The following is a 26241-nucleotide window of genomic DNA, read 5'->3' on the forward strand; positions in this document are numbered from 1 at the left end:
ACTTTAGACCATGTGTATTCCAACCTGGCTGGAGCCTACAAAGCCACACCCCTCCCCCACATTGGACAATCGGACCATCTCTCCCTGTTCCTCACACCACGGTATTCACCACTCATCCAACATGTGAAACCTGCTGTGAGGACAATTAAAGTGTGGCCAGAGGGGACAGACGCAGTGCTCCAGGACAGATTTAAAAACACAGACTGGAATATGTTCACCCACACAGACCTGGACCAGTACGCCTCATCTGTACTGGATTACATCTCCGAAACCACAGACAGTGTCACCACCCAGAAACGGATCACCATGTACCCCAACCAGAAGCCTTGGATGAACCGGGATGTTCGTCTCCTCCTGAAGGCCCGCAACACCACCTTTAGGTCAGGAGATGCACACGCCTACAGTACAGCCAGGGCTAATCTAAAGAAGGGCATCAAAAAAGCCAAACACCATTACAAAAAGAAGGTAGAAGAACACTTCTCCAACTCCAACCCCCGACGCATGTGGCAAGGACTCCAGACCATCACAGACTACAGGACCACCAAACCCTCCCCCGCATCCTCTGATGTCTCCTTCCTCAACGAGCTCAACAACTTTTATGCTCGTTTTGAGCGAGGGAACCCCACAATCACAACCAAAGCAGACGTGACGCCAGACCACCAACCTCTGACTCTCTCCCCCACCGATGTAGGAGCGGTGCTGAGCAGGATCAATGTCCACAAGGCTGCAGGTCCCGATGGCATCCCCGGGTGTGTTCTCAGAGCGTGTTCTGGGGAGCTTGCAGGAGTGCTCAGAGACATATTCAATCTGTCCTTGGCCCACGCTGTGGTACCGGCCTGCTTCAACTCCACCTCCATCGTCCCGATACCCAAAAACTCCAACCCATCTTGCCTCAATGATTACCGCCCAGTAGCACTCACCCCCATCATCACTAAGTGCTTAGAGCAGCTGGTCCTAGCACACTTCAAATCCTGTCTCCCCCCCACCCTGGACCCCCACCAATTCGCATACCGCCAGAACAGGAGCACAGAGGATGCAGTCTCCATCGCACTGCACTCTGTCCTCTCACACCTGGACAACAACAACACCTACGCCAGAATGCTGTTTATAGACTTCAGTTCAGCGTTCAATACAATCCACCCCTCACAACTCATCAGGAAACTGACAGACCTGGGCATCAGTTCCCTCATCTGCAAATGGTTACTGGACTTCCTGACCAACCGGCCCCAACATGTCCGGCTGGATAACCACTGTTCATCTACAATCACGATGAACACCGGTGTACCACAAGGCTGTGTGATGAGCCCTTTCCTCTACTCCCTCTTCACCCACGACTGCAGACCTGCTGATGGTTCCAACACCATCATTAAGTTTGCAGATGACACCACGGTGATTGGCCTCATCAGTGACAACGATGAGGCCGCCTACAGGGAGGAGGTGGATCGTCTGGCTGAGTGGTGCGACACAAACAACCTGCTGCTTAACACCGAGAAGACCAAGGAGCTCATCGTGGACTACAGGAGGAATGCTGACCCACATCCACCCATCCACATTAAGGGGACGGCTGTGGAGCGTGTGAGCAGCTTCAAGTTCCTGGGAGTCCACATCTCCGAGGATCTCACCTGGACGACCAACTGCTCCAAGCTGGTCAAGAAGGCTCACCAGCGCCTCTTCTTCTTGAGGACTCTGAGGAAGAACCACCTGTCCTCAGACATCCTGGTGAACTTCTATCGCTGCACCATCGAGAGCATCCTGACCAACTGTATAACAGTCTGGTACGGGAACTGCTCTGCCTCGGACCGGAAGGCGTTGCAGAGGGTCGTGAAAACTGCCCAGCGCATCGCCGGAGCACCACTTCCTGCCATAAAAGACATCTACAGGAAGCGGTGTCTGAAAAGGGCTGGGAAAATCATCAAAGACCCCAGTCACCCATCACATGGACTCTTCACCCTCCTGCCCTCTGGGAGGCGCCACAGGAGCCTCCGGACTAAGACCACCAGGTACCGGAACAGCTTCTTCCCCACAGCTGTCAGACTCCTGAACTCTGCCTCCTGACATCTGACCCACGTTAAAACATGGACTGAACATACACACACCCACAATGGACAACTGTACCCTCAAACACAATAATAACATGGACTGAACCACCACTCACAACCACTAGCACTTTATATAGCCTCTGTAGAAACTATCTACACCCTCACTTATCTTAACTGCACTACTGTATAGCTCTGTGTAAATAATCATTCTGTACATACGATAATTTTTAACCCTACAACTGTTTACAACTTGCATAGTTCCCATTTCTGTATAGCTGTATATCCCAGATTCTGTAAAGTTATTTATTTCATATTCTGTATAGTTTTTCATATTTATATCCTGTTCATAGCCTGTACATAGCTTGTACTCACTACAGCCTGTACATACTTATAGTTATAGAATATTCACAACATACTTCATACCGTGTACATTATAACATACCATAATAGACCCATTTCTGTAATATACTCACATATCTATATTATTGCTAATATATATTGTAATATATCTATATCACTAAAGCACTTCTGGATGGATGCAAACTGCATTTCGTTGCCCTGTACCTGTGCATGTGCAATGACAATAAAGTCAAATTCTATTTTATTCTATTCTATTCTTCTGGATCTCTTAAGAGATTACTGGGAGAATCCCCAGCTAGGAGAGAACATAGTGGGAGAAGCTGGTGGAGATGGCAGCATTTGCACAGGACAACATAAGGTCAGCCCAAGAACATCAGACGATTTGGTATGACAAGAAGGCAGAGTCTTTAACCTGGGCCAAAAGACACTGTTATTTTATTCCACCAGTGATCATTTGACAGAAAAGATACAAGATTGTACGATGGGGATCTGTAGTTAGAGGATTACAGATCTTTATTTAAATGCTGTCGCCTAAGAGACAATATTAGATAAAAATGACAGAGATTATTTGATTTAGGAAAGTGTGGCTAAGTGCAATTATTGTGATATGGGTGCTGATTATAGCACAGCCTGGCTCATGAGCTACTTTTTCTTTAATATTACACATCTGTTACTTACCATTTAGTCCCAAAGAGTTTAAATTTAAATTTTAGTCCCAAAAGTTTGAAAAATAAGAGTAAAACATGACAGTTTTGCTTTTCACATTCTTCACAGTTGTGTGTGCAATTTGCCATTGCAAAGAACATGCTGCATTTTTTGGGCCATGTTGGCGCTCTCCATGGTCCTCACAGTACAGAATTCCAGCTTTCAGCACACCGGACAGTGACACTACTGCTAAGCTGTCTTGATGCATGCTCAATCATCCAGACAAGTCAATTCTGTTCATTTTATCCCACTGAAGACAATATGTCCAGATGAATAGAATCAACTTCTTGGAATTTCCTTACCTGGTGTTTAGGCAAGACATTTCAGCCCATTTTGGCTAGCATGAATAGGAGTAAACGGTGCGTAAGAAGGCTGACTACAACCACCTGAGATTCAGCCTCAGATGCAAACACAACAGGATTACTCCTACAAGTCTGCAAATAAGCTCTTCAGCTAAGGGCCTCCGAGCAACTAAAATGCCCCAGAAGGCACAGCACCAGCTGCTCAATGAGTGGGTGAGACAAACAAATTTTACCACCAATGTGCTAAAATCAAAATGGAAAAGGACCCAACACAGACTTATTATGGATTTAGTTGAGAATACTGAGAAGGCTCATCTAGCACAGCACGAAACGTCTAAGACCAGGCAACAAAGGAAGTTGGACCTACTTGTTGTGCATCAGAAACCACAGCAAAATACGGAGAGTGTCCTCAGTGGCCAGGAGAGAGAACGATGCCATATCGAGGATGTGAACAAGTGGGTGAAAAATCTGTCTGAAACTCACCCAAAAACATCCTTGCAAACAGATTGAACTTTGCTGTGATGCAGAGACAAATCCCGCTAGTGAAACTGAATACAGCCACAAGAAGAGCAATTCAAAACAACAACATTGCAAATGTAGATGCAGAGCAACGTCCCCCAGCAAAGTCCCCAGCATCCAACATCGGGAGGAGAGGAGGGCACTCGCATCACTTAGTAATGACAACATCCTTCCGGCAGACAAGAGCAGGTGCACAGTTATACTAAACCAGAAAGACTATCACAAGTATTTTTGTCACTACTCAGTGACAAAAATACTTGTGAGCCCCTGAAACGAGACCCAGGAAAGTGGTTACGGGAAGAGGGTGATAGACTGTCTGAAGCAGTTAGAACAAGACAAGGCTATTGACCCGGCCTCATACCACAGGCTTTACCCAGGGGAGTCTACACCAAGTCTGTATGGTTTACCATAGATACATAAACAGGGTGCACCTTTAAGACTGATTGTCTGTATGATCAACTCGTCACCTGTAACATCTCCAAGTTTCTGGCTTCGATCTTCAACCTGTTGGTAGGAGGTTCTGAACACCACATCCAGAACACCTTGGATTTTGGAGGGAGGCAGATGAAACCATGGTCTCGTACGATGTTACTTCTCTCTTCACTTGTGTTCCAGTCACTGAGGTAGTTCATAAGAGATGACAGGATGACCCCAACCTCAGCAACAGGACCACTCTCAGCATCGACTAACTGTGTTTGCTTTTGGAACTGTGTCTTCATTCCACCTATTTCACATACAAGGGTCAGTTCTACAGGCAGAACCATGGGTTCCCCAGTTTTAAAGTTGATGCATACCATAAATGAACGCATACAGATCAGTATTTAAAGTTTGATTCTCGTCATCCACTGGAGCACAAACTGGGTGTCATCAGGACGCTACAACACAGAGCGAACACCAGCCCCACTGACACAGCAGCCAGGGAGCAGAAGAACATCAAGAAGGCCCTGAGTAAATGTGGTTATCCCAGCTGGACTAAAGAAAGCTCCAGCCGATCCAGGAGAGAAGGACAACCGCTGCCCAAGAGAAAACCTGTGAAAATCAGAGCAGCTGAGACGCATTTTTTCTAAACACTGTGTCTCTGTGGCTTTTAAAATTAAAATTAAAATTGGTCCACCCCAAGGATCGGGTCCTCCGACACAGAGTAACATAGTGTACGCTGTTAAGTGCAGGAGGATTCAATTCAATATTATTCAATTCAATTTTATTTATACAGCGCCATATGACAACAACAGTCGACTCAAGGCGCTTTATATTGTAAGGTAGACCCTACAATAATACATACAGAGAAAAACAACAACAATCATATGACCCCCTATGAGCAGCACTTTGGCGACAGTGGGAAGGAAAAACTCCCTTTTAACAGGAAGAAACCTCCGGCAGAACCAGGCTCAGGGAGGGGCGGGGCCATCTGCTGTGATTGGTTGGGGTGAGAGAATGATTGCCATGAGTTATACATCGGGGAAACCAAACAACCTCTGGCTAAGTGGATAACACAGAAGAATTAATTCATCAGGCCCCTCACACCTACAGGCCAGGGAACGTTCTGGCTCCGTTCCTCTTCACAGTAACAGTAGCACTCAGTCTTTTCTGAAGACCAAAACATGGTAGACAGGTGGCACAGAGGAGAGATCAGGCGGATCAGGCAACGATCCCCCCACCCAGACACCCAAATCTTATAAAGTTTATTTTCTTCAATAAAAGTTTCCAAAACTTTGCACGTCACAGTTGCTGGTTGTTATACGACACCGTCAGCTGTCAGCGCAGTGCTAACCTGCGGGGGCTCTGGAGCCTATCCCAGCTGTCGTAGGACAGAAAAACTATTTTGAATTAATCTAATTATCACAAATGTTCCACATAAACACACAGCTGCTTCAGTGTTTACAAATGACAGTAAATGGTAAAATGTCTGTTTGGCAGCGTTTTTCTTATTGCTGGTGTTTCTTAAGTCACAGTGCATTTGGCCTCACAGGGCCATAGTGTTTTATCTGTTTTTGCTCTTAACTGGTTCTGTGAAGCACTTTGGCGTACCTCTGGTTTTTAAATGTGCTGTATAAATAAAATTGCATTTTATTGTATTGTCTGTATATGTTCTAAGTCGCCCAGAGTGACTGGACTTCTTTAAAATTAACTGAAGATGTTTCACCTCTCATCTAATACCAAAGGGTGGAGAGTCCCAGATTTGAAGCCCCAGTGTGTGTCCTCCCGTCGTTGACCCACTATTCATCATGTGCCTCGTTACATGAGCCAAAGTGGGAAAAAGGCGTGGTCATTGTCAGCAGAGGTTTTGGATGAAACCATTGTGACACCTTGGCTCACCCTATCATGTGACCTACTGAGATCACCTGATGCAAGATGCAAGTGGGGTATCGGGGGGGGGGGGGGGATCTCAAAACTGCATTATAGCTTGATAGTTGGTGTCATAAGCCACCCATCTGTTTAAAGATGGCCGTTCACCTTTTTCTCACTGCAGTAGTCACACCCTTTTTGCACGTGCTGAGTCAAATGTCAGTCATATATATTCCACGTCTGTTATATTCTTGTCGATATTCTTTACATTTATAATTGAGTGGTTTGTTTATATTAGTGCTATTCATTAACTTTGTAAACTCTGTAACATATTGTATTGTTTAAGTAGCCAGCTTAAGATGGCGCCAAGTATGGCAGCCTTGTCGCGACAGGCAACCGCTGGTTTTTGTGTTTATTTGACTTTTCCTTTATTTTTTCCCAAGTAGAGTGTGTTAGGATGCCTGGGTCGTTGGCCCAGAGTTTTGAGTTTATTATATTATTTATCATTTCTAGTCTTTGGTTTCTTTGTTAGAGTTCTGTCTTATGGTTTACGTCTCTGTTCCCTCTGCAGTGCCTGCCTGTGAGTCTGTCTTTAAGTTCAGTCTGTGTTATGTTTCCTGTTTTACTTTGGAGGTGCATGTCTGATGTTAATGTGTCTGGTTTTGCTTCCTTTGTCTCGTTAGGCCTGATTTGCCCCAGCTGTGTTTCCCTCCTGTTGCCCCTGATTGCTCCCTCTGTGTATTTAAGCCCTGTGTTTCAGTTTGTCGGTGTTGTGATCTACGCGTGTCTTGCTGTGTGTGCGCCGTCTGCCTAAGTTTACCTCGGAGTCTCAGTTTTGTTCCTTTTTGGAGTTCAGCGTTAAAGCTGTATTTAAGTTCACCTTTTGTCTCCGACTGTCTGCACTCTGGCTCAAACTGCTGCCGTCAGGGCAGCGCTGTGTGGAGGCACAGGTAGGACCCAAATGCAGACTCAAGATGGCCTGAAAGAGGCTGCTTTTATTGCTGTAGGAAACTCAAACACAACAGACAACAAAATAAACTGGAAACTAGGAGCAGGAAGTAGCAAGAAAAACAAGCAATGTGGGACAATGCACGATACACAGTCCTCTGTCGGGATGAGAAACAGGAGGGAAACACAGCTGGAACAGATCTGTGATAATGAGACTGGGAGGAAGCAAAAAATACACTGAACACAGGACAAGCGACTTTCAAAATAAAACAGGAAACAGATTTGTACACAATGAAAAGGCTGGTAATGGACAGATGCAAGGTTATTGATGGTTACACTCTCATGTGTGTATGATGTGATCAGTTTGTTTTATCAAGTTATCTACACAAGGCATTTTGTAGAGGGTAGCAGTTTGTCTTCAAATAACTGCTACCTGCACATTTTGTCTGTTTCTCAAAACAGAATTATGACTTTACTCTTGAAATTTCAACTCTAAGAAAAAGTGAATATTATATGTGGCCCTAATATGACTTTGTAATATAAATAATTTTAGAAAAAACACACAAAAGGACTATATACTAACTAGCTACAGATACAGTTATAGAACACCAGTAGCACTTTCCAAAAAGCTCGGTAATAAAGTGGTAATAGTCGTGTGATCATCTCTAAGTTATTAGCACTTAAGTACCTTTGGTAGTTTCTGTGTAACGAGCAGGAAACAGAGCTGCAACTGCAAACTAGGTTAGTCTAGTTGTCTTGAAATAAACTGACCATTATGTTAGGAGCTGGGATGTTGGGTGTTCTGTTCAGGTGGGCGTGGCCGTGATCCTCAGAGTTCCCCCAACACACCTGCGGTGTATCAGACGCCATCAGCCCGGCTACTTAAGGAGCGGCGTGGCAGATTTCTGCTGTCAGATTATTGATTTAAACTCAAGTAGTAATGAGTCGGGCGTCTTTCGTGTACGACTACGATAATCGAAGTTCGCTTTGCACAGAAAAGGAAAAACTAATTAATGATTATATCTTTTTCTGACAAAGTTGTATTTTTACTCAGTTGTATAAAGCATTTGTATTCTATTTTATCCTATTGTATATTTTATTCTATTTCTTCTACTGTATATAGTATTTTATTTTATTCTATTCTGTACAGTTGTGTACAGTATTTATTCTTATTGTATTCTAATTTTTGCCTCATAACTTTTGCACTGTCCACTTCCTGCTGTGACAAAACAAATTTCCCACGTGTGGGACTAATAAAGCTTATCTTATCTTTGTACACAAATTATAATGGTGCATTTTTTAATAGGACAGCTTTGTTGCTCAATGAACTGCCAATCACATGCTTGCTTTAACATGGTTTTTATTTATTTTTTTCAAAACTTTAAATCATTCAGTATGCAAGTGTTCAGCTCGGTGCTACTTGCTGCAGGAGAGGCTGGATCTTTGGATGGTTAGGGGTCAATCATTAAGGCGGAGCAGGGTGGTGGTGTTGTGCCCCCACCAACCCTGAACTGGACAAGCGAGAGAACATGGGTGGCATCTTATTTTTATGTACTGGACTTTGGAAACATGTGTTCCACTTTCTTTGCTACCTGAAATATTTTTATCATATTATGTATCCAGATATAACTTATGCTGCTATAGAGGGTCCTTGTCAGGGTTTCCTGTGTTTTGCATTTGGGAAAGCAATCCATCAAAGCACAAAGCTGAACTTGTGCTACACCCATAGCCAATGCACAAGAAGCCTCAGTGCCAGTCTCCTCATAGCGACAGCAGCTAAGCTACACACAGTTGGTGAACAGCTGTGCCTGTTAGCCAAAGAGTTCACAGGCATCACATGTGAGGAGAAGGCTGCCAAACAGCTTGGTGACGCTTACCAACGACACAGGTTGGTGATGAACAGGATCCATGACAGATGATAAAAGCGCACACTGAGACTACAGACGTTGCAGATATGGCCAATTTGCTTGTTTATATTGGATATGAACATCAAAGTGCAGCTCGAGAGGACTTTGTTCTGTAAGTCACTTCAGACAAGAACTACAGCTGAACACGTTTCCCAGCTCCTGAGTGCATCCGTTCAAGAGAATTGGCTGGATTGGAAAAGGTGCACTGGAGTCTACATGGATGGTGCTAAAGCCATGACAGGTCGCCACAGCGGAGTAAGCTGAATTTGGCGCCAGAAATGCAGTGGACTCACTGCAGTATCCATGGTGAGGCCCTCGCAGTGAAAAAGACACCTGGAGAACTTAAGGCTGTACTAGACTCAGCTGTGGAAACTGTCAGCTTCATAAAGAGCAGGCCGATGCACTGTTTCATGTGTTCTGATGGGCATGTCCAGCTTCTGCTCCATGCAGAAGAGGGAAGGCCTGTTCTAGGCTTTTTTGAATTGCACAGAGATGATCTTACAGCACACAAGCTTCCCTTATCAGATGTCTTTGAAGACACTGTGTGGCTCAGTCAGCTTACATACTGGTCGGACGTGTCTCTGGTTTAAACGAGCGGTCATAAGGGTGGTAAGATGAAGCTGGGGAGGAGCTCTAACCGTCCATGCTGCTCCCTGTGAAGGTGTGCTTGCCAAGACGGCCCTGTGGCCAAACACTCACCTGTTATCAGTAACTAAATGTGTGCACTTGTAACTGATTGGGTTAGAATTGACTGGCCTGGACAGGTAGGCCTCAAAGACTGGAGCAAAAACCTGTTTGAGTGATGTTATAAAAATATGCAGGTTTTTACATCTTACAAAAGGTTTAAACGTCCACAATTTAGACTTTTTAATTGCAGGACTGAAGTGATGTAGCAGGAGCAAAAGCCAAATCAAATTACTGTAATTATTAGGTTACTTTATCACTGCATGTTCCTCTTGTGTTGTCCTCTTACATTGACTCCATCACATAAGAACATTCAGTCACGAGTTTACTTTCCTCGATGCTTCGTTCACTTTATGCTGTTTAACAGGATTTATCATTAGACTCTTTGTGGTTCCACCATCATCTCTTTTTAATTCAAAGAAATACTTCATAACTCTGTTCATCACAATATAACTACATGTTAAAGTCAGATTGTCTGAGGTTAGTGCAGCCTCAGTGTCTCCTGCTCTTCCCACGCAGCAACACTGAGGCCTGTTACAATCATTTCATACGTTTTCTGATTTATGTTTGTTACATTTATTCTATTCAGCAGAATTAACTATTTGCAAAATCACATATATTCTGATTCTCAGTTATGAATTACAACATGCTTAATCCATTCATCCATTTGCTTTTTTTGCTTTTTCTTTTTCTTTTTTTTAGGGTCACAGGGGGGCGGAGCCTATCCCAGCTGTCTTAGCTGTCTCCGGAGTACCCGGAGGGAACCCACACAAACATGGGGAGAACATGCCAACTCCACACAAGGATGGTGGACTTGAACTCAGGACGTTCTAGCTGTGAGGCGACAGTGCTGACCGCTGTGCAGCAAAAATGCTACTGTTATTTCTCTTATTTAAATCATGCATAACAGGCCAGACATGCATTTCTTATGGATGTTAAGTACTTTTACCTTTCTCGGGTGTAATGAGAGCCAATCCCACCTCTTTCAACAGGCTGCCAATAGTTTGCCTTTTTCCCTTTTTTATTTATTTTACAGTGACTTTTACTAAAGGTATTGTTTGTTTCTGTGTTTTCTCTTTGTTTGCTCCTGGTCTGTGGTAGTGTTTGGATTTGTATGTGTATTTGCTGAAACTTATGACTGCACCACTGTACGTCTCGGCCAGCACACTCTTGAAAAAGAGATTAATCTCAAGAGTTTTTCCTTAATAAAGGTTAAATTTAGAGAAAACGTTATGACAGATTGAGCTGTTTCATCTTTAAACCACAAAGTATTTGATTATATGTCATTATAGCGCAGTATTATCAGTGTGTCAGTGTAGTTGGATAGAGCTTTTTTTTAAATAACAACAGAAATAGTAATCTTTATGATTATTTACAGTTACATATATAATTTGGCGTCTGTATGAAAATCAAACCCGTCTTGCTCAGCGCCTCTCAGGTGACTGAAATATTAACTTTAATATATTATGTTGTGTATTTTGACATTTTTCTTCATAGAGTTTGTGTCCAATAAGACAACTGTGTGCAAATATTTCTCATAAACTGCATCAAGCGCCTGTAGATTCTTACAGGGTATTTTTCTGGAGCACTCAGTGCTTTCTGAAACATGCCTAAAAGCTTTCTGCCTAACATCCACAGCAGAGCGTGGTGAACAGAGCATGAGCACATTTAAACACAGTCACTCAGTTAATTAGGTTAGCTCACTGAGTAGCACTGCTCACAGTATGGAAATTACAGAGGATGATATATGTGCACACTTACTCTACATGTACAGTATGCGTGTGGACAGGATCCTTGGATGAGGCATGCATGTGTGTATTACTGTTGTGAGGATGTGTAGATACATAAAACTGCCCCTCAGCAGCTGACAGTTGCTGGGAGTCCCTCCTCTACTGCTTTCCCCTGTAAACAGGCCTTTCATTCAATTACAACATGTCACCAGCAGATGGCGCTTTCTTCACAAAAATCTTCCTCGGTATTATCAGACGACTGCTGATTTAGCACTATAGGAGTGAAACAGAATTTACTTGAATGTCACATTATTTTGACAGCTTTTGTTCTTAAACCTCTGTTAAAACATAAAAACATAAAAAGATGAAGGTTTACAGTTTGATCATTTACACATTTTGTACCACAAACCACCAAAACTGTTTCCAGCAAACAGTTCTTCATTCATTTCAATCTAATGTAATAAACACATTGAATGTTACTTGTTCTTTGTGAATTATGAGCACATCCTTCATTTTTTCTGTTAGTTACAATATTTGTATGTATCTGTGGAACTTCTTTAACCTGTGCTATTGTGCAGAGGTTAAAGTTTGAAGCCAGGAATCTCCCAGCAGTGTGATCTGGACCAGCAGCTTTCCATGTGTTAACTCTGCAAGGAGTTTTCCTCACATCAGCGGAGGTCAGACACAGAACCCGGATGTGTGAGGGGGTTGGACTTCCTCATCACCACGTCATTCTGAGCTTCAAACCGTGCATAGAAGTTGTTCCGTGCGTCTGGTAGGGAGGCGTCACCGCGGCAGGCAGGTGTTGATGGCCTGGATGCCCTGCCACATGCACCACATGTCGCCGCTGCTCTGATGGCTCGAGACAGTTTGTATATAAACCAATGATGTTAGTCCCCCTCAGCACACACACACACACACCAGAAATTGGTTTGTTGCCTCAGGACAATAAAGTGTTTTAAGTGTAACAAAATGTCAGTAAATTTATGAGAAAACAATTAATTGGTTCAAAATTTTTATTTGAACAAACAAGCTGGTTTTCATATAAGTGTTTAGTAACAATGAAATAATAGACTGCTTTTTATAGCACTTCCTACATTCACACTCCAGTGAAGCAAACTGGGTTCAGGAATACTTTGGCACACAGACCACCAAACACTAACTTTCCCATCAGCAGATGATTTGTTTATGAATGACTTGGCTGTGGCTCAGGTCTGTGCCTGGGCTAATACACCTGTGTGACACCACGCATGACGCATACATCCGTATCTGCAGTTGTACAAGTTTCTGTGTGTCTGTGTCTGACGGCTCTGCGTGGAACGACATCCTGGCTCCTTACATCACAGTGTCCTCTAAAGACACACACAGACACACACGATCTCCTAACTGTTCTTTAGACATCATTCTGGGATCTTCTCTTACTCGCTGTCACTCTCATCCATTTGACATTCCTCACCAAGGGAGTGACCCGAACTATATCAAACTCTTTCCTCCCTTAAACTGTTCTTGTGCCCATTTTCTGTTTCCACATGAAGCCAACAGCATTCTTGCTTATGTATTCTTGTTGTCCAGGTGTGAGAGTACACAGTGAAGCGCTGTGGGTACAGCATCCTGTGGGTACAGCATCCTGTGGGTACAGCATCCTGTGGGTACAGTATCCTGTGGGTACAGCATCCTGTGGGTACAGCATCCTGTGGGTACAGCATCCTGTGGGTACAGCATCCTGTGGGTACAGCATTGGTGAGGATCCAGTGTGGGGGAAGCATGTCTTGAGGCTTCTCGGATGAGAGGTGAAACGTCTTCAAGCAACTTAAAGAAGCCCAGACGCTTTTCTTTCCAAGCTCCTTAGACTACGATGACCTGGAGGACTGAGAACCTTCACAGACATATTAGTTCACTAAGCCACTAAGTTAAGCTTAGCGAACAGAAAGTTCGGATTGGTCCCAGTAGAAACTAGAAACAACCACAGCCACAAACCACTTCAAAATTATTCTTCTGTAGGGGAAACCAATCTAAAGTCAGCTTGGCCATCGTAGCTGTGAGAGAAAGATGGCAGATATGTCTGAACATACATGTTTGAAAAAGGATAACTAAGGATAAAAATGTATGCATCAGTTGATCTGAATACCTTTTAGTTTTATATAGATGATCACTTCTATGGGCATTTTAACCCAGGAAGCACTCTCAGTCAGTCTTTCTTTCAGCTCTGAAATGTCAGTTACAAATGACAAACACATCTGTTTGAAAAACAAAAAAACACTAATCTTCCCCGATTAGTCCTGATGTCACCAGCCTGCTCACTGAGACAGGCTCCACACATGAGAAACTGCTTTACCTTTAAATCAAAGTATTATTATAATAATGTAAATGAGTAAAACTAATGTATAACCCGTCAGAAATGTATCCTGGTTTTCTACATTTAAACTAAACTCAGATATGAAAGATTTGAATACATGTGCAAGCTTCTGTTTCCACCACCAGTCACTGTGCTTGGAGTTCTGACTCCAGCTCTATACCTCCCCGATACAGAGCTCTGTATTTTTCTTCTTCCTGTTCTCCCAGAAACAAAACATGAAAGCCTCCCTTTAACTACACAGGAGAAAGAAAGCAGGGAGGAAGTAGGAAGAGGAATATGTAGAGAAGAGAGGATGGATGCTCCTGATTACCTCTCCATCTGTCCCACACTTTCCCTCTGTGCAGCACAGCGTCTGTATCTGAGCTTTTACTGCAGTGTGGGGAAGTCTGCCTGCAGGGGAGTAAAACATGGGAGCGTCCCTCCCCTCCACGTCTCCTTTAACACCTGTAAGTTGTCTCTGTGCCCCCACCAGTCTCCACTGTTAGAGGCTACAAACAGTGGTGAAACATCCAAAATGTTGTTTCCTTGCTGTTTCCAAAGTCGGTACATGGATATCTGTCATTTCTCCAGTTTACCAAAAGAATCCAGCTCTCAACCCCCCAGTCACAAGTTCACTGAACTCGAGAAGATGCACCTCTCGTTTGTACACGTGTAGACCGTTGTTATGGTGACACTTATACAGACGTTGAAATGCATTACAGTTGTAACGCACTCACTCTTTCTTTTGCCACGATGGTCTTTATGTCTCTGTGTGTGATTATGGATTAAACACACCTTGTATTTTAGAGGTGGTCCGTCTCCTGCTCCCAGCTCTCGCAGATGATTACCTCACCTGTGAATACCTGTGTGATCAGCTTCCTACTTAAGCTGGAGGACGGCACCTAATAAATACCTCATTGGGTGTTCAGCACATGCACAGTGGCAGTAATGTCTGTTCTGTGCAGGAAACTGGACCCTGTGAGTAAGACACAACGGCTCCACGTTAAGTGCCTGTCTGTTTACAGGTTTCTGTACATGAACCACAGAAGAAACACTGTAGACAAACAGCTTTGCAGTTTAACTAACATCTAACCTTAGTAGAGCTTGACTGTTAGAAAAGCACTTTCTGCTAAGCGATCGTCGTTCTCACTCGGATTCATTCGTCTTGAAAAGGTGTTTTATTTTTTTCCTGCTTTACCCGCCTTTGACTTCAACACTGTGAATGACCTTCACAAAGCCTGACTAACTATTGCTCACTTAAATGGCACAGTCTGGCATCTTTGGATCCTCTTGGAGCGATTCACGACTGTGTTTTCTATGGAAACGTGTTTATTAAATCCGCGGACATCCCGACCATCAGTCCGCCTGCTCTCTCTGAAAATAACCTTGAAACAAATGTGCCATCAAGATCACAGCGAGGTGTATGAATGTGAATGCGAGACGTGACGGAGGCAGGTGAGCCTCGCAGGTGATGCTAATCCTCCAAGAAGAGTGAATGCAAACGTCCCCTCGCTCTTACATAAAATCTCAGCGCACTCCACAGGACTTCACTGTGACCTCCTCCCGACTCAACTCTCAGGACGAGGAATGTCGCCGCATTGACGCTGCGTCACGTCCAGTTTGACCAACTGTCAGGCGTGGGTTGCGTAACGGCGTGGAAAACGCCAAGCGGAAGTTCTTAAGCCAGATATGGATTGGTGGGTGGCGCCACTACGCCAGAGCCGTTGGATGGGAGGGCTCCGCACTAAACACGTGACTAATTTGATGCTGCATTCAGGTGGTTGTCATAAAACAATACAAATGTAGCTTCATTCTCTCAAACTAAATGCAGCAGAGAAGAAGCATCGTCTGTGTGTAACGACAGCACACAGGTAGTATACAGACTCTATGGACTGCAGTAGTGAATATAACGTCTGACTCACATGATCACAGGCCGGATTATAAACTACTGCCGTGACGGAGCATCGTGCCGTGGTCGCTTTTGTTTGGTTTCTTATTTCAACTTATCGCCGTTTCTTTGGGTGCTCAACTTAACTTAACTTGTATCCGGCGTCAGTGAAGGCAACACAGCTTCCAAAGGCCACCGTGAGACGGCGTCACCCCGAGCGAGAGAGGCCGGTGTTTGTTTGTGGTGCCAGGACAAAATGCTGAATCCGCAGAGGTCTCTGTCGGAGCTCCCGAAGACGTCGACGGCCAGTCAGGTGGAGCGCGTTGTGCTGGTAAGCTGCTCAGCCGTCGCGTATATCGCACCATTGCACTAGCAAACAGCGCTGTGACTGAAAGGCTGCTGGTGCTTCGCACTGACTCGTCTGTTATTGCACAGAGCTGCCCACGGTAGCTGTTAGCCCCGCGCGCTGTCATGTTACTGTGACATTGTGGTTGACGGTCAGTGGGCCCATGGCAACGGCTCACTGACCGTCACCGTGAGAGCGACAGCTGAGCCCGAGCCTTCTGTTTGCTGCTGACTACCGAGGACAAACTGGACCTAAACGTTTTCCCTGCAGGGCGGGGGTCGTACTGTTAAACACGGCATCAACACGCGTGTAAATGTCACAGAGTGTATCTCTACGACAGCAGGAGGGAATGATCTAATATGGCTGTGAACAGATTCAGCCATGTACTGGTAAAACCGTCTGCTTGCCAGTAACAACCAATCACAAGTAAGCTCCCACTGTCACAGCTGGCTGACGGTCCACAGCTGGCTGACGGTCCACAGCTGGCTGACGGTCCACAGCTGGCTGACGGTCCACAGCTGGCTGACGGTCCACAGCTGGCCTGTCCTTCAGTAATGAGACGCGCACAGGAACAAAGTCTGAGCTGGACACACGGGGCAGTAACATCACAGCTAATAATGTCAACACTTTTGTGAAAGAACATTAGCAGTGTGGTTTTAATGCTTTCATACAAACCAGTAGGGTGTAAGGTCTACTGTAGCGAGCCTCTGCACTGAGCCCCACTGTGGACACGCGGCACATTACCACTGCTGCTTAGTTCCACGTCACAGCCTGTTGGAGTCATTAGTGTCCAGGATCAGACCGTTTTAAGTGGCTGAACCTGGACCATGAAACAGTGGTCTGTGTGGGGACGTTAAAGAAACAACGGCTCGTTGGCAGAACGGCTTGTCCCCTTGTAGACCGGTGCTCCCCCCAGTGGGCCACACCCCACAGTTTGTTCTAGGGTTCCCTGTGTTCATGTGGATGTTACACCGACATTAATGACTAGGGATGGGTATCGTTTAGGTTTTATCCGATACCGGTGCCAAATCGGTACTTTTGAAACGGTGCCGGTGCTTAAACGGTGCTCGAACCGGTGCTTAACGAATGAAGAACTCAAACTTTGTCCAAAAACCTCTCATGTTCAGCTGTTTTTTGTAAAAAGATAACAATGTTAGCCTTTTCTGCAGCTATGGGGCATATATGGCATCACTCTTGGCTGGAAGCTTAAACAATGGAAAAAACACAAACTTTGTCCAAAAACCTCTCATGTTCAGCTGTTTTTTGTAAAAAGATAACAATGTTAGCCTTTTCTGCAGCTATAGGGCATATATGGCATCACTCTTGGCTGGAAGCAGTGCTTAAACAATGGAAAAAAAACACAAACTTTGTCCAAAAACCTCTCATGTTTAGCTGTTTTCCACTTTTTCTTTGGTCATTTTAGCCTTTTTGGCCAGGGTGAAGGGAGCATCTGCCATCAAACAAGAAGACAGCTGCATGTAGCTATGATGATGTTTGCTAGTTCACCTTACATGCATTAATGTAATAACGTGGTTAGCCTACTCAACGTAAATTACACACGAACAACATTAAGCTACTCACGCAGAGAAGAACGGCTGCTGCTGCATCATCATCCTCATCATTTCTGCTACACTGGCAGGGTTAGGGGCCAGGACTCTCCTCTTCGGGTTTTTGGGGGATGTTGCTCCGGGTCCGATAACTGGCAACCCACCCAACGTGCACAGTGTGAGGTCTCGCAGCAAGCTATCAAATACGGCGCATTTCTGGGCTTTTAAAAAAACGCTATGCGTCGCCAGGTGTTTCATCGGATTCTTGGTGTTACCTCCTTTGACAGTATCACAGTATCAGCTTAAAGCACTTGTTGCTGCTGAGTTTGCATCTTTTGCTGTGAAGTACAGCCAGACTTTGACCGCTTCGCCTTGGACATTTTTAATCTGTAGCTCTGCTCTAAAAGAACGTACGTACCTGGACCCGCCTACTATCCTCGGAAACGTAAAATGATTGGCTAGAAGTGTATCACAGCTCAGGAAAAAAAAAGCACCGAAATAAAGCACCAAAATGTGCGCTGCTTTTCGGTCTGGTTACTACCGTTTATGTCAGAACACCGGTACCCATCCCTATTAATGACACTGCTAGCCAGTTAGCTTTTTTAAACGGGCGTAAATATTCCATTCAAACCCTTCAAGTGCTCAATTTCAGTCTCACATTAGTTGAATTATTTGAAAGAGGCGAGACTACAAAAGGTCAGATAACAGACCTGACCTGACGGCTGCCTGTGTTGCAGCAGAAATCTTCCATAGAGTCAATCAGTCTAATCAGATGAAGTCAAAATACACCTTTATGGGTATTGGACACAATGTTGCAGATTATTAGGTAATCATGTAAATTACTGACATATGAGTAATTTGAAGTCTCGTATAGTTATTGATATGTATTATTGATCAATAATGGGTGGTGGCTGTAGCTCAGGAGGTAGAGCAGGTCACCTACTGATCAGAAGGTTGGAGGTTCGATCCCAGGCTCCTCCACTCTGCATGCCAAATATCCTTGGGCAAGATACTAACCCCAATTTGCTCTCCGATGTATGAATGTGTGTGAGTGTAGTTAGAAAGCACTCAGTACAGAGGTAGTGCTTGTGAGAATGGGAGTGACTGGGTGAATGAGGCATGTTGTATAGAGCGCTTTGAGTACTCCGGGAGAGTAGAAACGTGCTGTATAAGAATCAGCCCATTTACCATCAATAATAGTAATTGTGTACGCGTGCAGGGCGAGCTGTTATCTTTGTCTCTCACTAACAGGAAACTGGTTCACTGTGTTTGGCAGGAGGAGGAGTTCAACTGGCTGCTTAAAGAAGAAGTGCACGCTGTCTTAAAGCAGCTCCAAGATGTTCTCAAGGTAAACGATGAGCTTTCATGTGTTAGAAATAGTTGCATAATTACGTGGCTGAAATGATACATGAGCTTTACCCATGGAGCTCTTTGCTGGTCACACTAAGTCTTTGCCAGGCTGACAGCATCTGGCAGGTCACTATGACAGAGCGCTGCTGTTTTAACTGAAAGGCTGGGCAAACACAAGTGTCCTCAGCACCATAAATACACAGTCCTCTAACAGGACTCCACAGCAGAGCAGGAAGAAGCTCTCAGGTCGTTTCAGCACATGAAGAAGTCTCTGCTGTGTTCTTGTCACCAGGAGGCATCCAGACGTTTCTCCATGCCGACACCAGGCTTTGAAAATCAGCTGAAGCAGGAGAACTTCATCCTTGGCAGCTCAACGTAAATGCAGCTCACACTGCCGTACTGTTACCGTGGTAATCATTTGTGACATCACGTTACATGTAGCGCTGTCGGCATTATACGTGATAGGGTCACCTTTCACATCCACTTCCTTCTGTATTTGTTGTCCTGTGATGATTCCAAAGGTAAAAATGTGACTTTTTCCAGCAGCATGGATCAGGTGAAGGGCGTGCTGACTCTGCAGGGGGAGGTGCTGACTCAGGCTGTGAGTGTATGACGTTCTCACCAAGGCTTTTAACGACACTGCTTTAGGCTGAGCATCTTTAATGTTTGACTCTGTCTCAACAGGATATCAACCTGAAGGTTGCAAAGAGCAGCCAAGTGTTGCACTTCCAGTTTAGAGAAGACAAACAGTGGAAACTGCAACAGGTATAGAAAACAGCGCTGCACTTAATACAACACGTAGCTGCTTCTCTGACTTTACAGCTACAGAAGTTTGAGGATGAAACCTTAGAAAACAACGAGAAAGAAGGCAGCTCCTCAGCTCCCCGGTATAACGCTCACCATGAAGCAGCTAACGTGCACGACGTGGTTCACACAGAGCAAAGCAGCAATCTCTTACTGTTTGTCAGAGTGCAGCCAGGCTGAGGCAGAGCGATGTTAGGTCAGATATTAACTACCAATGAAACCAGTCTCACGGCGTTAACGGTCACTGTAACGTTTGTGTGGGCCCTCTGCTAGCACGCATGTAGTGTGACATCACAGAAGTATTACCTGATGCATCCATGTAACTATAAGACTGTCAGCATGTGTCTGTTCAGAGTTTAATGACAAACGTGAGCAGGACTGTGGTCAGAGGGGCGGGGCCTCTGACCAGGGAGGCCTGACCACATCACAACCAGCGAGCTTCTAACATGACTTTGAATTGAATCAACACTTTGCATTAATTATACCAAACACAGTTTGACATTCAGAGCATTATGAAGATATCACTGAGCCCAAAGCAGCCGAGCTGTGGGCAGGTGTGGGCAGGTGTGGGTGGAGGCAGACGCCTCGGTCTACTTTGGAAACGTGACACTGGTCACATGTTGTTCTCATGTTAGGGACATGTTATGCCACGAGCTGAAAACAAAGCAGCAGATTCTTTCACATGTCTGATGTTTGGTAACATCCAGGAGGGGACAGTGGATCCAGTTCTCCTCTCTACATGTTGGTCCCACAGCCAAAGCACTACGTTTGTCTTAATGTCTGAGCTCTGCAGTGATGGAAAGACCCCAAGCAGCACATTGTTTGTAGTTAGGAATAATATCTTTGTCATTGTGAGGCCGTGTTTATTTATTGAAGTTCTCTGTACAGACTTTACCAGTTATTCAGGTCCTGCTTTCATTTGCATGATTATGTTGTCAAACAGAAGATTGCTCCTCTCTGTAGTAGCTCATGGAAAAACCAAGCTGTTAAACATGTTCACAGTTAAAGCTTTACTTAGTATCCGTATGAGTAGCTGCACCTGATGACTTACAGGCGACGGTCTGTAAGTCATCAGCTAGTCTATGGCGTTATTTATGTGCCACTATTCTGAGCGCACGTAAAAAAGGTTTGCAGGTGTAAGTGTTGCATTTTGAGGAGAAATTTATTTTGTTCACTCAAAATAAATTTCTCCTCAAAATGCAACACTTACACCTGCAAACCTTTTTTACGTGCGCTCAATTTTTTTTTACGTGCGCTCAGAATAGTGGCACAAAAATAACGGCATACTAGTCTAGCTTTTAAAAGTGAATGCAATGAAGCCGAGAGGTGATGCTGGACAGTTTTCTTCAGGAACTTGTGTTAACATATGACCCCCACCCTTCACTGGTCCTCGTTTCTGTGGCCCATCAGATCCAAGATGCCAGGAACCACGTGAACCAGGCTCTGCAGCTGCTGAGCAGCCGTGACGAGAGCTACCACTTCAAGTCTGGGGCTGAGGTCAACAAGGTGTGTCCCTGTTAGCACAGAGCTGCCACTCTGCTGATGCTGCTGATACTAACATCACGTTTGTGTTCATGCTGCAGCTCATGGATGGAGTGATGCTGCAGCTTACACGAGCTCGAAACCGCCTCACTACCCCGGCCTCCATGACGCTGCCTGAGCTGGCTGCCAGCGGTTTGATGGTAAACACGCTGCACTCAATGATCTTACTGAAGAATAACTGTGTAAAGATGCAGGTTTTAAAGAAAACATGACAGCAAGTTTAGTCAAATCAGGTTCCTCGTGAGAGCAGGGTTTCTCAGGAAGCTGTCCTCCTGTAGGTCAGTGCAGTGTAAACTGTTCCAGCCCTCTGACTCTGGGGAGAGGCTCCCGCTGACAGACGAGGGCGATCTATGGCATCAAAAGCAGTGCTGAAGTGGAACAGTCGCAGTGAGTCATAGTTAGGTCCTGTAAAAAGCCCAGTCTCAGTGCTGGGCTCTGAATCCACAACTGTTCTGTGAAACCAGCGCCCGCAGTCTGGGTTGGCGTTGACTAACCTCGGTCGACACTCACAGGATCCGAGATGAACTTCAGGTAACCTGTAGGAGCTATTTACACCTTTGCTGTCCACACTTTAGACCTGTGTAATGCAGGATATGTTATTAGAGCCACGTGGCAGTAGCCACATCAAATATTACTCGTTATATCGTTACCCAATGAACCTGCTCGGAGCCCATGCTGCTCTGATGTTAGAGGACAAAGGTTGGAGAAGCACTCATGGAGGTGGTGTGGGTGGAAATAAACTCCACCAGGGCAGAAATACACCAAAGCAATCTGCAGGTTGTTCCTGGCTCTGATGATGAATTTTAAAGCAGGACTTGATGAGCTCTGAGTGCTGGCTCAGTGAAGTCACTGCAGAGAAACCCAGCAGAGTAATACTGCTGAAGGTTAAACCTTCCTGTGATGTTTCAGCCTGACTGCCTCACACCGGCCTCTCTTGTTTGATCACCAGAAAATGTTCTCTCCTCCCATACCCGGGGATGTCATGGTCAACTTTTACATCAACTTAAGCAAACTGTGTCTGACTGTGTACCAGCTCCACGTGCTGCCTGCTAACACCACCAAGGTTAGACTCTGTGACACCGTGCACCCGTCTGTGGAGCCGCCCTCTGTCATGTGACCAGTGTTTGTGATCCTTCTCATATCTGCAGAATTTCAAGCCTGCTGGGAGCTCAGTGCTGCACAGCCCTGGAGCGATGTTGTAAGTCCTTCAGTCCTCTGATGAAGCTTGAACATGTTGTAGGAGGTGAAACGTTTACACAAAGAGCCATCAGTGTCATTGCAACTATTCCTGTACATGCTTATTATTAGAAAACCACATATTTCCATTACCAGATGATGCAGCCTTATTCTGTTGTGTAATATTACTGAAACCTGGCTCTGAGTAATATTTAAATATGACTGTGGCCAAATGGCCTCTTACTCAACAGCTGGGCTCCTGCCCCATGATGCTGGCTTGGATGGAAACTGATTTACTATCTAGTTACTGGTAACACACAGTAGTGCTAAAGTGTACATGGTGGACAGTATCTAAGCTCTCTTTACATTTTGCTAACACAGTGAGCTCAACAACAACCGGTTTGAGGTGAGCCATGTTCACAAAGTGGAGTGTGTGGTGCCTTGGCTGAGCGACACGCTGGTGTTCTTCACCATATCCCTGCAGCTCTGTCAGCAGCTGAAGGACAAGGTCAGTCCCTCAAACACTCGCACATTATTAATCATGACGTGAGAGACGTGGAGGAGATGGAGCATTCATTCTGGGAGCACGTGCTGTCTGTTCGGCAGTGTTGGGAAGGTTACTTTTAAAATGAACTGTTACTCGCCACACCAACACCAGCTAGATGTTAAAATCTTCATATAAATGAGTAACAGTAGGTGGACATTAGGTAAGGCTGCACTTTTTGCAGCGATCTCATATAGAAACTATCCCACGCGTATATAAAACAGGTCCGTGGCTCCGAACCGTAGTAAAGGGACCTCTGGCTGATACGTCGGGTTCGTGTCGGGCTCGTAGCTGGAAACTAGCTTTACTTTGTTGTGTGGGTCAAGTTTGCAGCGAGAGACAGAGAGAGGCGTTGAAAGGCTGCTGCAACAGAACTTATTGTTTCAGAGGAAAACAGGAACACAGCGTACAGTCGAGTCTTAACAGCTTACTTACAGCTGGGCTCGTCAGGCTCTCTGTTTGGCTGCAGTGGTTATTATTATATTTACATGCTTCCAGCTCCCGTTTCTGCTCGATGACAGCTCGTACTGTAACACCTGTACTGATTTTTCTGTGCCAGCATGACACCAATGTGACTAAAAATGTTCAAACATGTAAATGAAATATGAACATTTACTCTGAAAACTGAATTAAAAGCTAAAAGTGAAATAAAAACAGAAAATATGAACTTTTAGTAACACCACCATTCAGTGTAGCGAGGCTTAGCCTAACCCCTGATGCTGATGGTTCTGGAGCTTTCATGGGGGGCGGGGGGTCTTTTTGTCACGCTTAAGTGTTTCGGATCAAACATACAAAAAGTCAGTTATGATGAAGGGCACGAACACGTCTCCACACCGCTGTAACTAACCTGGGGTGAACCGAGACGTTAGCCAGGGTCACGTGACAGCTGTATGAGCAACGTTGGATAACAAAGACTTTGGGTTTGTTTCATTTACTTTAGAGAAGCAGCCTAAGTCTTTACTGTGGGAACAGATCGGGATCAAAGAGCTCTGGCTTAAATGATCACAGCACGGTTTGCCTAAACGTGTTTCTACAGTAGCGTGAAGTATTTGACCGTTTGGCAGTTTGTTTCATAAAGTGACCTTTCCTTTTGGTCTAGACAGTTCTTTGTTTTTCACCATTAAATCTGTTACAGTGAGCAGAAAGTGAAAGGAAGTGAAAACTGTTTCATCTTTGACTGAATCCCAGCTGCTTCCTTCCCTGCAGATCTCGGTTTTCTCCAGTTTCTGGAACTACAGACCTTTTTAATCCTGCAGCCCGTCATCCTCCAGGCTCCGCTCGGACTCGCACTTAGCACTCTGTTGTAAAGGAAGTGTTCATTATTTTAGCTATTTGAAATGCAGTGTGATGTCAGAGCGCTAAAGCTCCGCCCCCAGTGATGTTAGCCCAGATAGCAGACAGTCCCGTCAGTGCGTCTCAGTACTGCCGTGTGGATTCATGTCATTTGGTTCCCTTTAATAGAATTATTTATTACCCACACTCACATTCCTGATTGTGTTTGAGTTGTTTTGTAGAACACTAATTTTGTACTAAAAGTACGTTTCTTGTACTTGTTCTGTCCCAGCATGGTGATCGCTTTGAAAGCTTCCTCGTAGTAAAGTCCTGCCCTACTACTGTGGTACTGGTACTGTGGTACTGTAGTACTGGTACTGTAGTACTGTGGTACCGTAGTACTGTAGTACTGTAGTACTGGTACACAGGTGGACACCACAAGCCTGTGACTGTGTAAAATGCTCAAACAGTCTGCTGCCACTAACAGCATCATCTATTCACTCTGCTGCATAGCATTAACCTCACATGCAGCAGCAGTGCTGCGTGACAGTGCCTGTGCATTACTGTTATGATGCACATGGAAAAGGCAGTTTCAGTGGCTGCCAAGCGCATCATGTTGGAGTGGGAACAGGAGGAGGAATCTGTGATGAAGGTAACAGTTTTCTGTATTTTTGATGGGACCAAGAACGTAAACAAAGGAGGAAGGTCTTTGAAGAAGCTCCTGTTCCGTTTCTCCTGCCGTAGCACCTTTCTAATCTTCCCACAGGAAACAAACCTGCTCCACAGTACGTGGAGGACGGGGCTCTGCTGGAGGCTGTCATCACTGTACCAGGTCGTTTGGGGTGTAATGAGTGGCAGTTTGGACATAGATGTCAGCTGCTCAGCTCATTTTACCTGTCACTAGCTGATTGGCTGACCTGTGTATGTAGATACTGAGATGCTTCTTCACAGAGCTGAGCTCTAATTGATCCTGTTTCCAGTTTTATAAGGTGCACAATCAACAGAGGAAGTGTTGCTCTAGCTCAGCCTCTTCCTCCGAATTATTCCCTCATTCAGTATGTGGGTGTGTGGGACACAGTAAGAATCAAACGTTGTTGTAATGGGTAAAACATCTGTTAGGAGTGATATCACGAACATGCCACAGTCTCCCCCTGTGGTCTGCTTTACAGAGAACCACGCACGGCGTATATTTACACGTGTCATGGCTCCTCCAGTCTGCTTTGGTTCAGATTGTCGCGCAGTCCTGATGTGCTGTGTTTGTCTGCTTCTGCACACCGGCCTGAGCTCAGTACAGATGGCAGCACGTTTGTTTCAGAACAGCAGAAGCTGTAAGAAAACCCGACGAGCAGGATGAGCAGAAACACATTTGTGCAAACTGATGAACACAAACGTGGCTGGAGCAGGGCCCTTCATCCCTCGACCTCACATTCCCTCTTTGTTACTACATGGATTTATTTAAATAAGCTACCTGTGACATCATCTGTTGCTGTTTGTATTCGTCTCGTGTTGATTTTCTTTGAACCAAATACTATTGTAGACATGAACAAATGACTTCTTTCCACTAAGTATTAATGTATTTAAAGATGCCTGTCATGTAAAATGTGGAATGTGTGCAATTAAACTTTCGTCCTGATGAACTCTCTTTGGTGATCTTAAGATGCATGTAATAAAAAAGTCATCACTGAACTTCATTTGTATTATTGGAAATGCAGTGCCACGTTGTATTTGTCACATTTCAGGTTGTCAGATTTAATATTAGACAAAGATTCATGCAAAATTCATTTTTGTAATGATGTCATACATTAGGGGGGGAAAGAGATCCAAACCTACCCGACCCGGTTTGTTTGTTTGTGGTAACACCAGCTGCACCTGATTTGCAATCAGAATTCTGAAACATCCATCAGTTTGTTCCATGAAGCTCAAGTTCATGTACTTGGTTATACAGCAGCACAGTGAG

At 44.8% G+C, this 26241-nt stretch overlaps 1 protein-coding gene across 2 annotated transcripts; it reads left to right on the plus strand.

The window, feature by feature from the left end:
- The first annotated feature begins 15620 nt into the window (after positions 1-15620).
- Positions 15621-25970, plus strand: rogdi (rogdi atypical leucine zipper). Of its 2 annotated transcripts, none has more exons than XM_026166256.2 (11): positions 15621-16034; positions 18873-18944; positions 19239-19321; positions 19490-19547; positions 19631-19711; positions 21161-21256; positions 21334-21432; positions 22242-22355; positions 22441-22490; positions 22850-22976; positions 24219-25970. In XM_026166256.2, the coding sequence occupies exons 1-11, from the start codon at positions 15960-15962 to the stop codon at positions 24258-24260; spliced, it is 897 nt and encodes a 298-aa protein (XP_026022041.1). In that variant the 5' UTR covers positions 15621-15959; the 3' UTR covers positions 24261-25970. The 2 variants fall into 2 exon arrangements, with proteins under 2 accessions (XP_026022041.1, XP_026022042.1); XM_026166257.2 differs by having other exon boundaries at positions 15623-16034; positions 19493-19547.
- The last annotated feature ends 271 nt before the right edge of the window (positions 25971-26241 follow it).

Source organism: Astatotilapia calliptera, chromosome 4, assembly GCF_964374335.1.
Source record: "Astatotilapia calliptera chromosome 4, fAstCal68.1, whole genome shotgun sequence".
Taxonomy (NCBI): Eukaryota; Metazoa; Chordata; class Actinopteri; order Cichliformes; family Cichlidae; genus Astatotilapia; species Astatotilapia calliptera.

Coding starts and splice junctions, on each gene's coding strand:
- rogdi (XM_026166256.2), top strand. CDS start 15,960: ATGCTGAATCCGCAGAGGTCTCTGTCGGAGCTCCCGAAGACGTCGACG. Junction 21,257..21,333: donor CTGGGGCTGAGGTCAACAAG/GTGTGTCCCTGT, acceptor TTCATGCTGCAG/CTCATGGATGGAGTGATGCT. Junction 22,491..22,849: donor CACAGCCCTGGAGCGATGTT/GTAAGTCCTTCA, acceptor TTGCTAACACAG/TGAGCTCAACAACAACCGGT.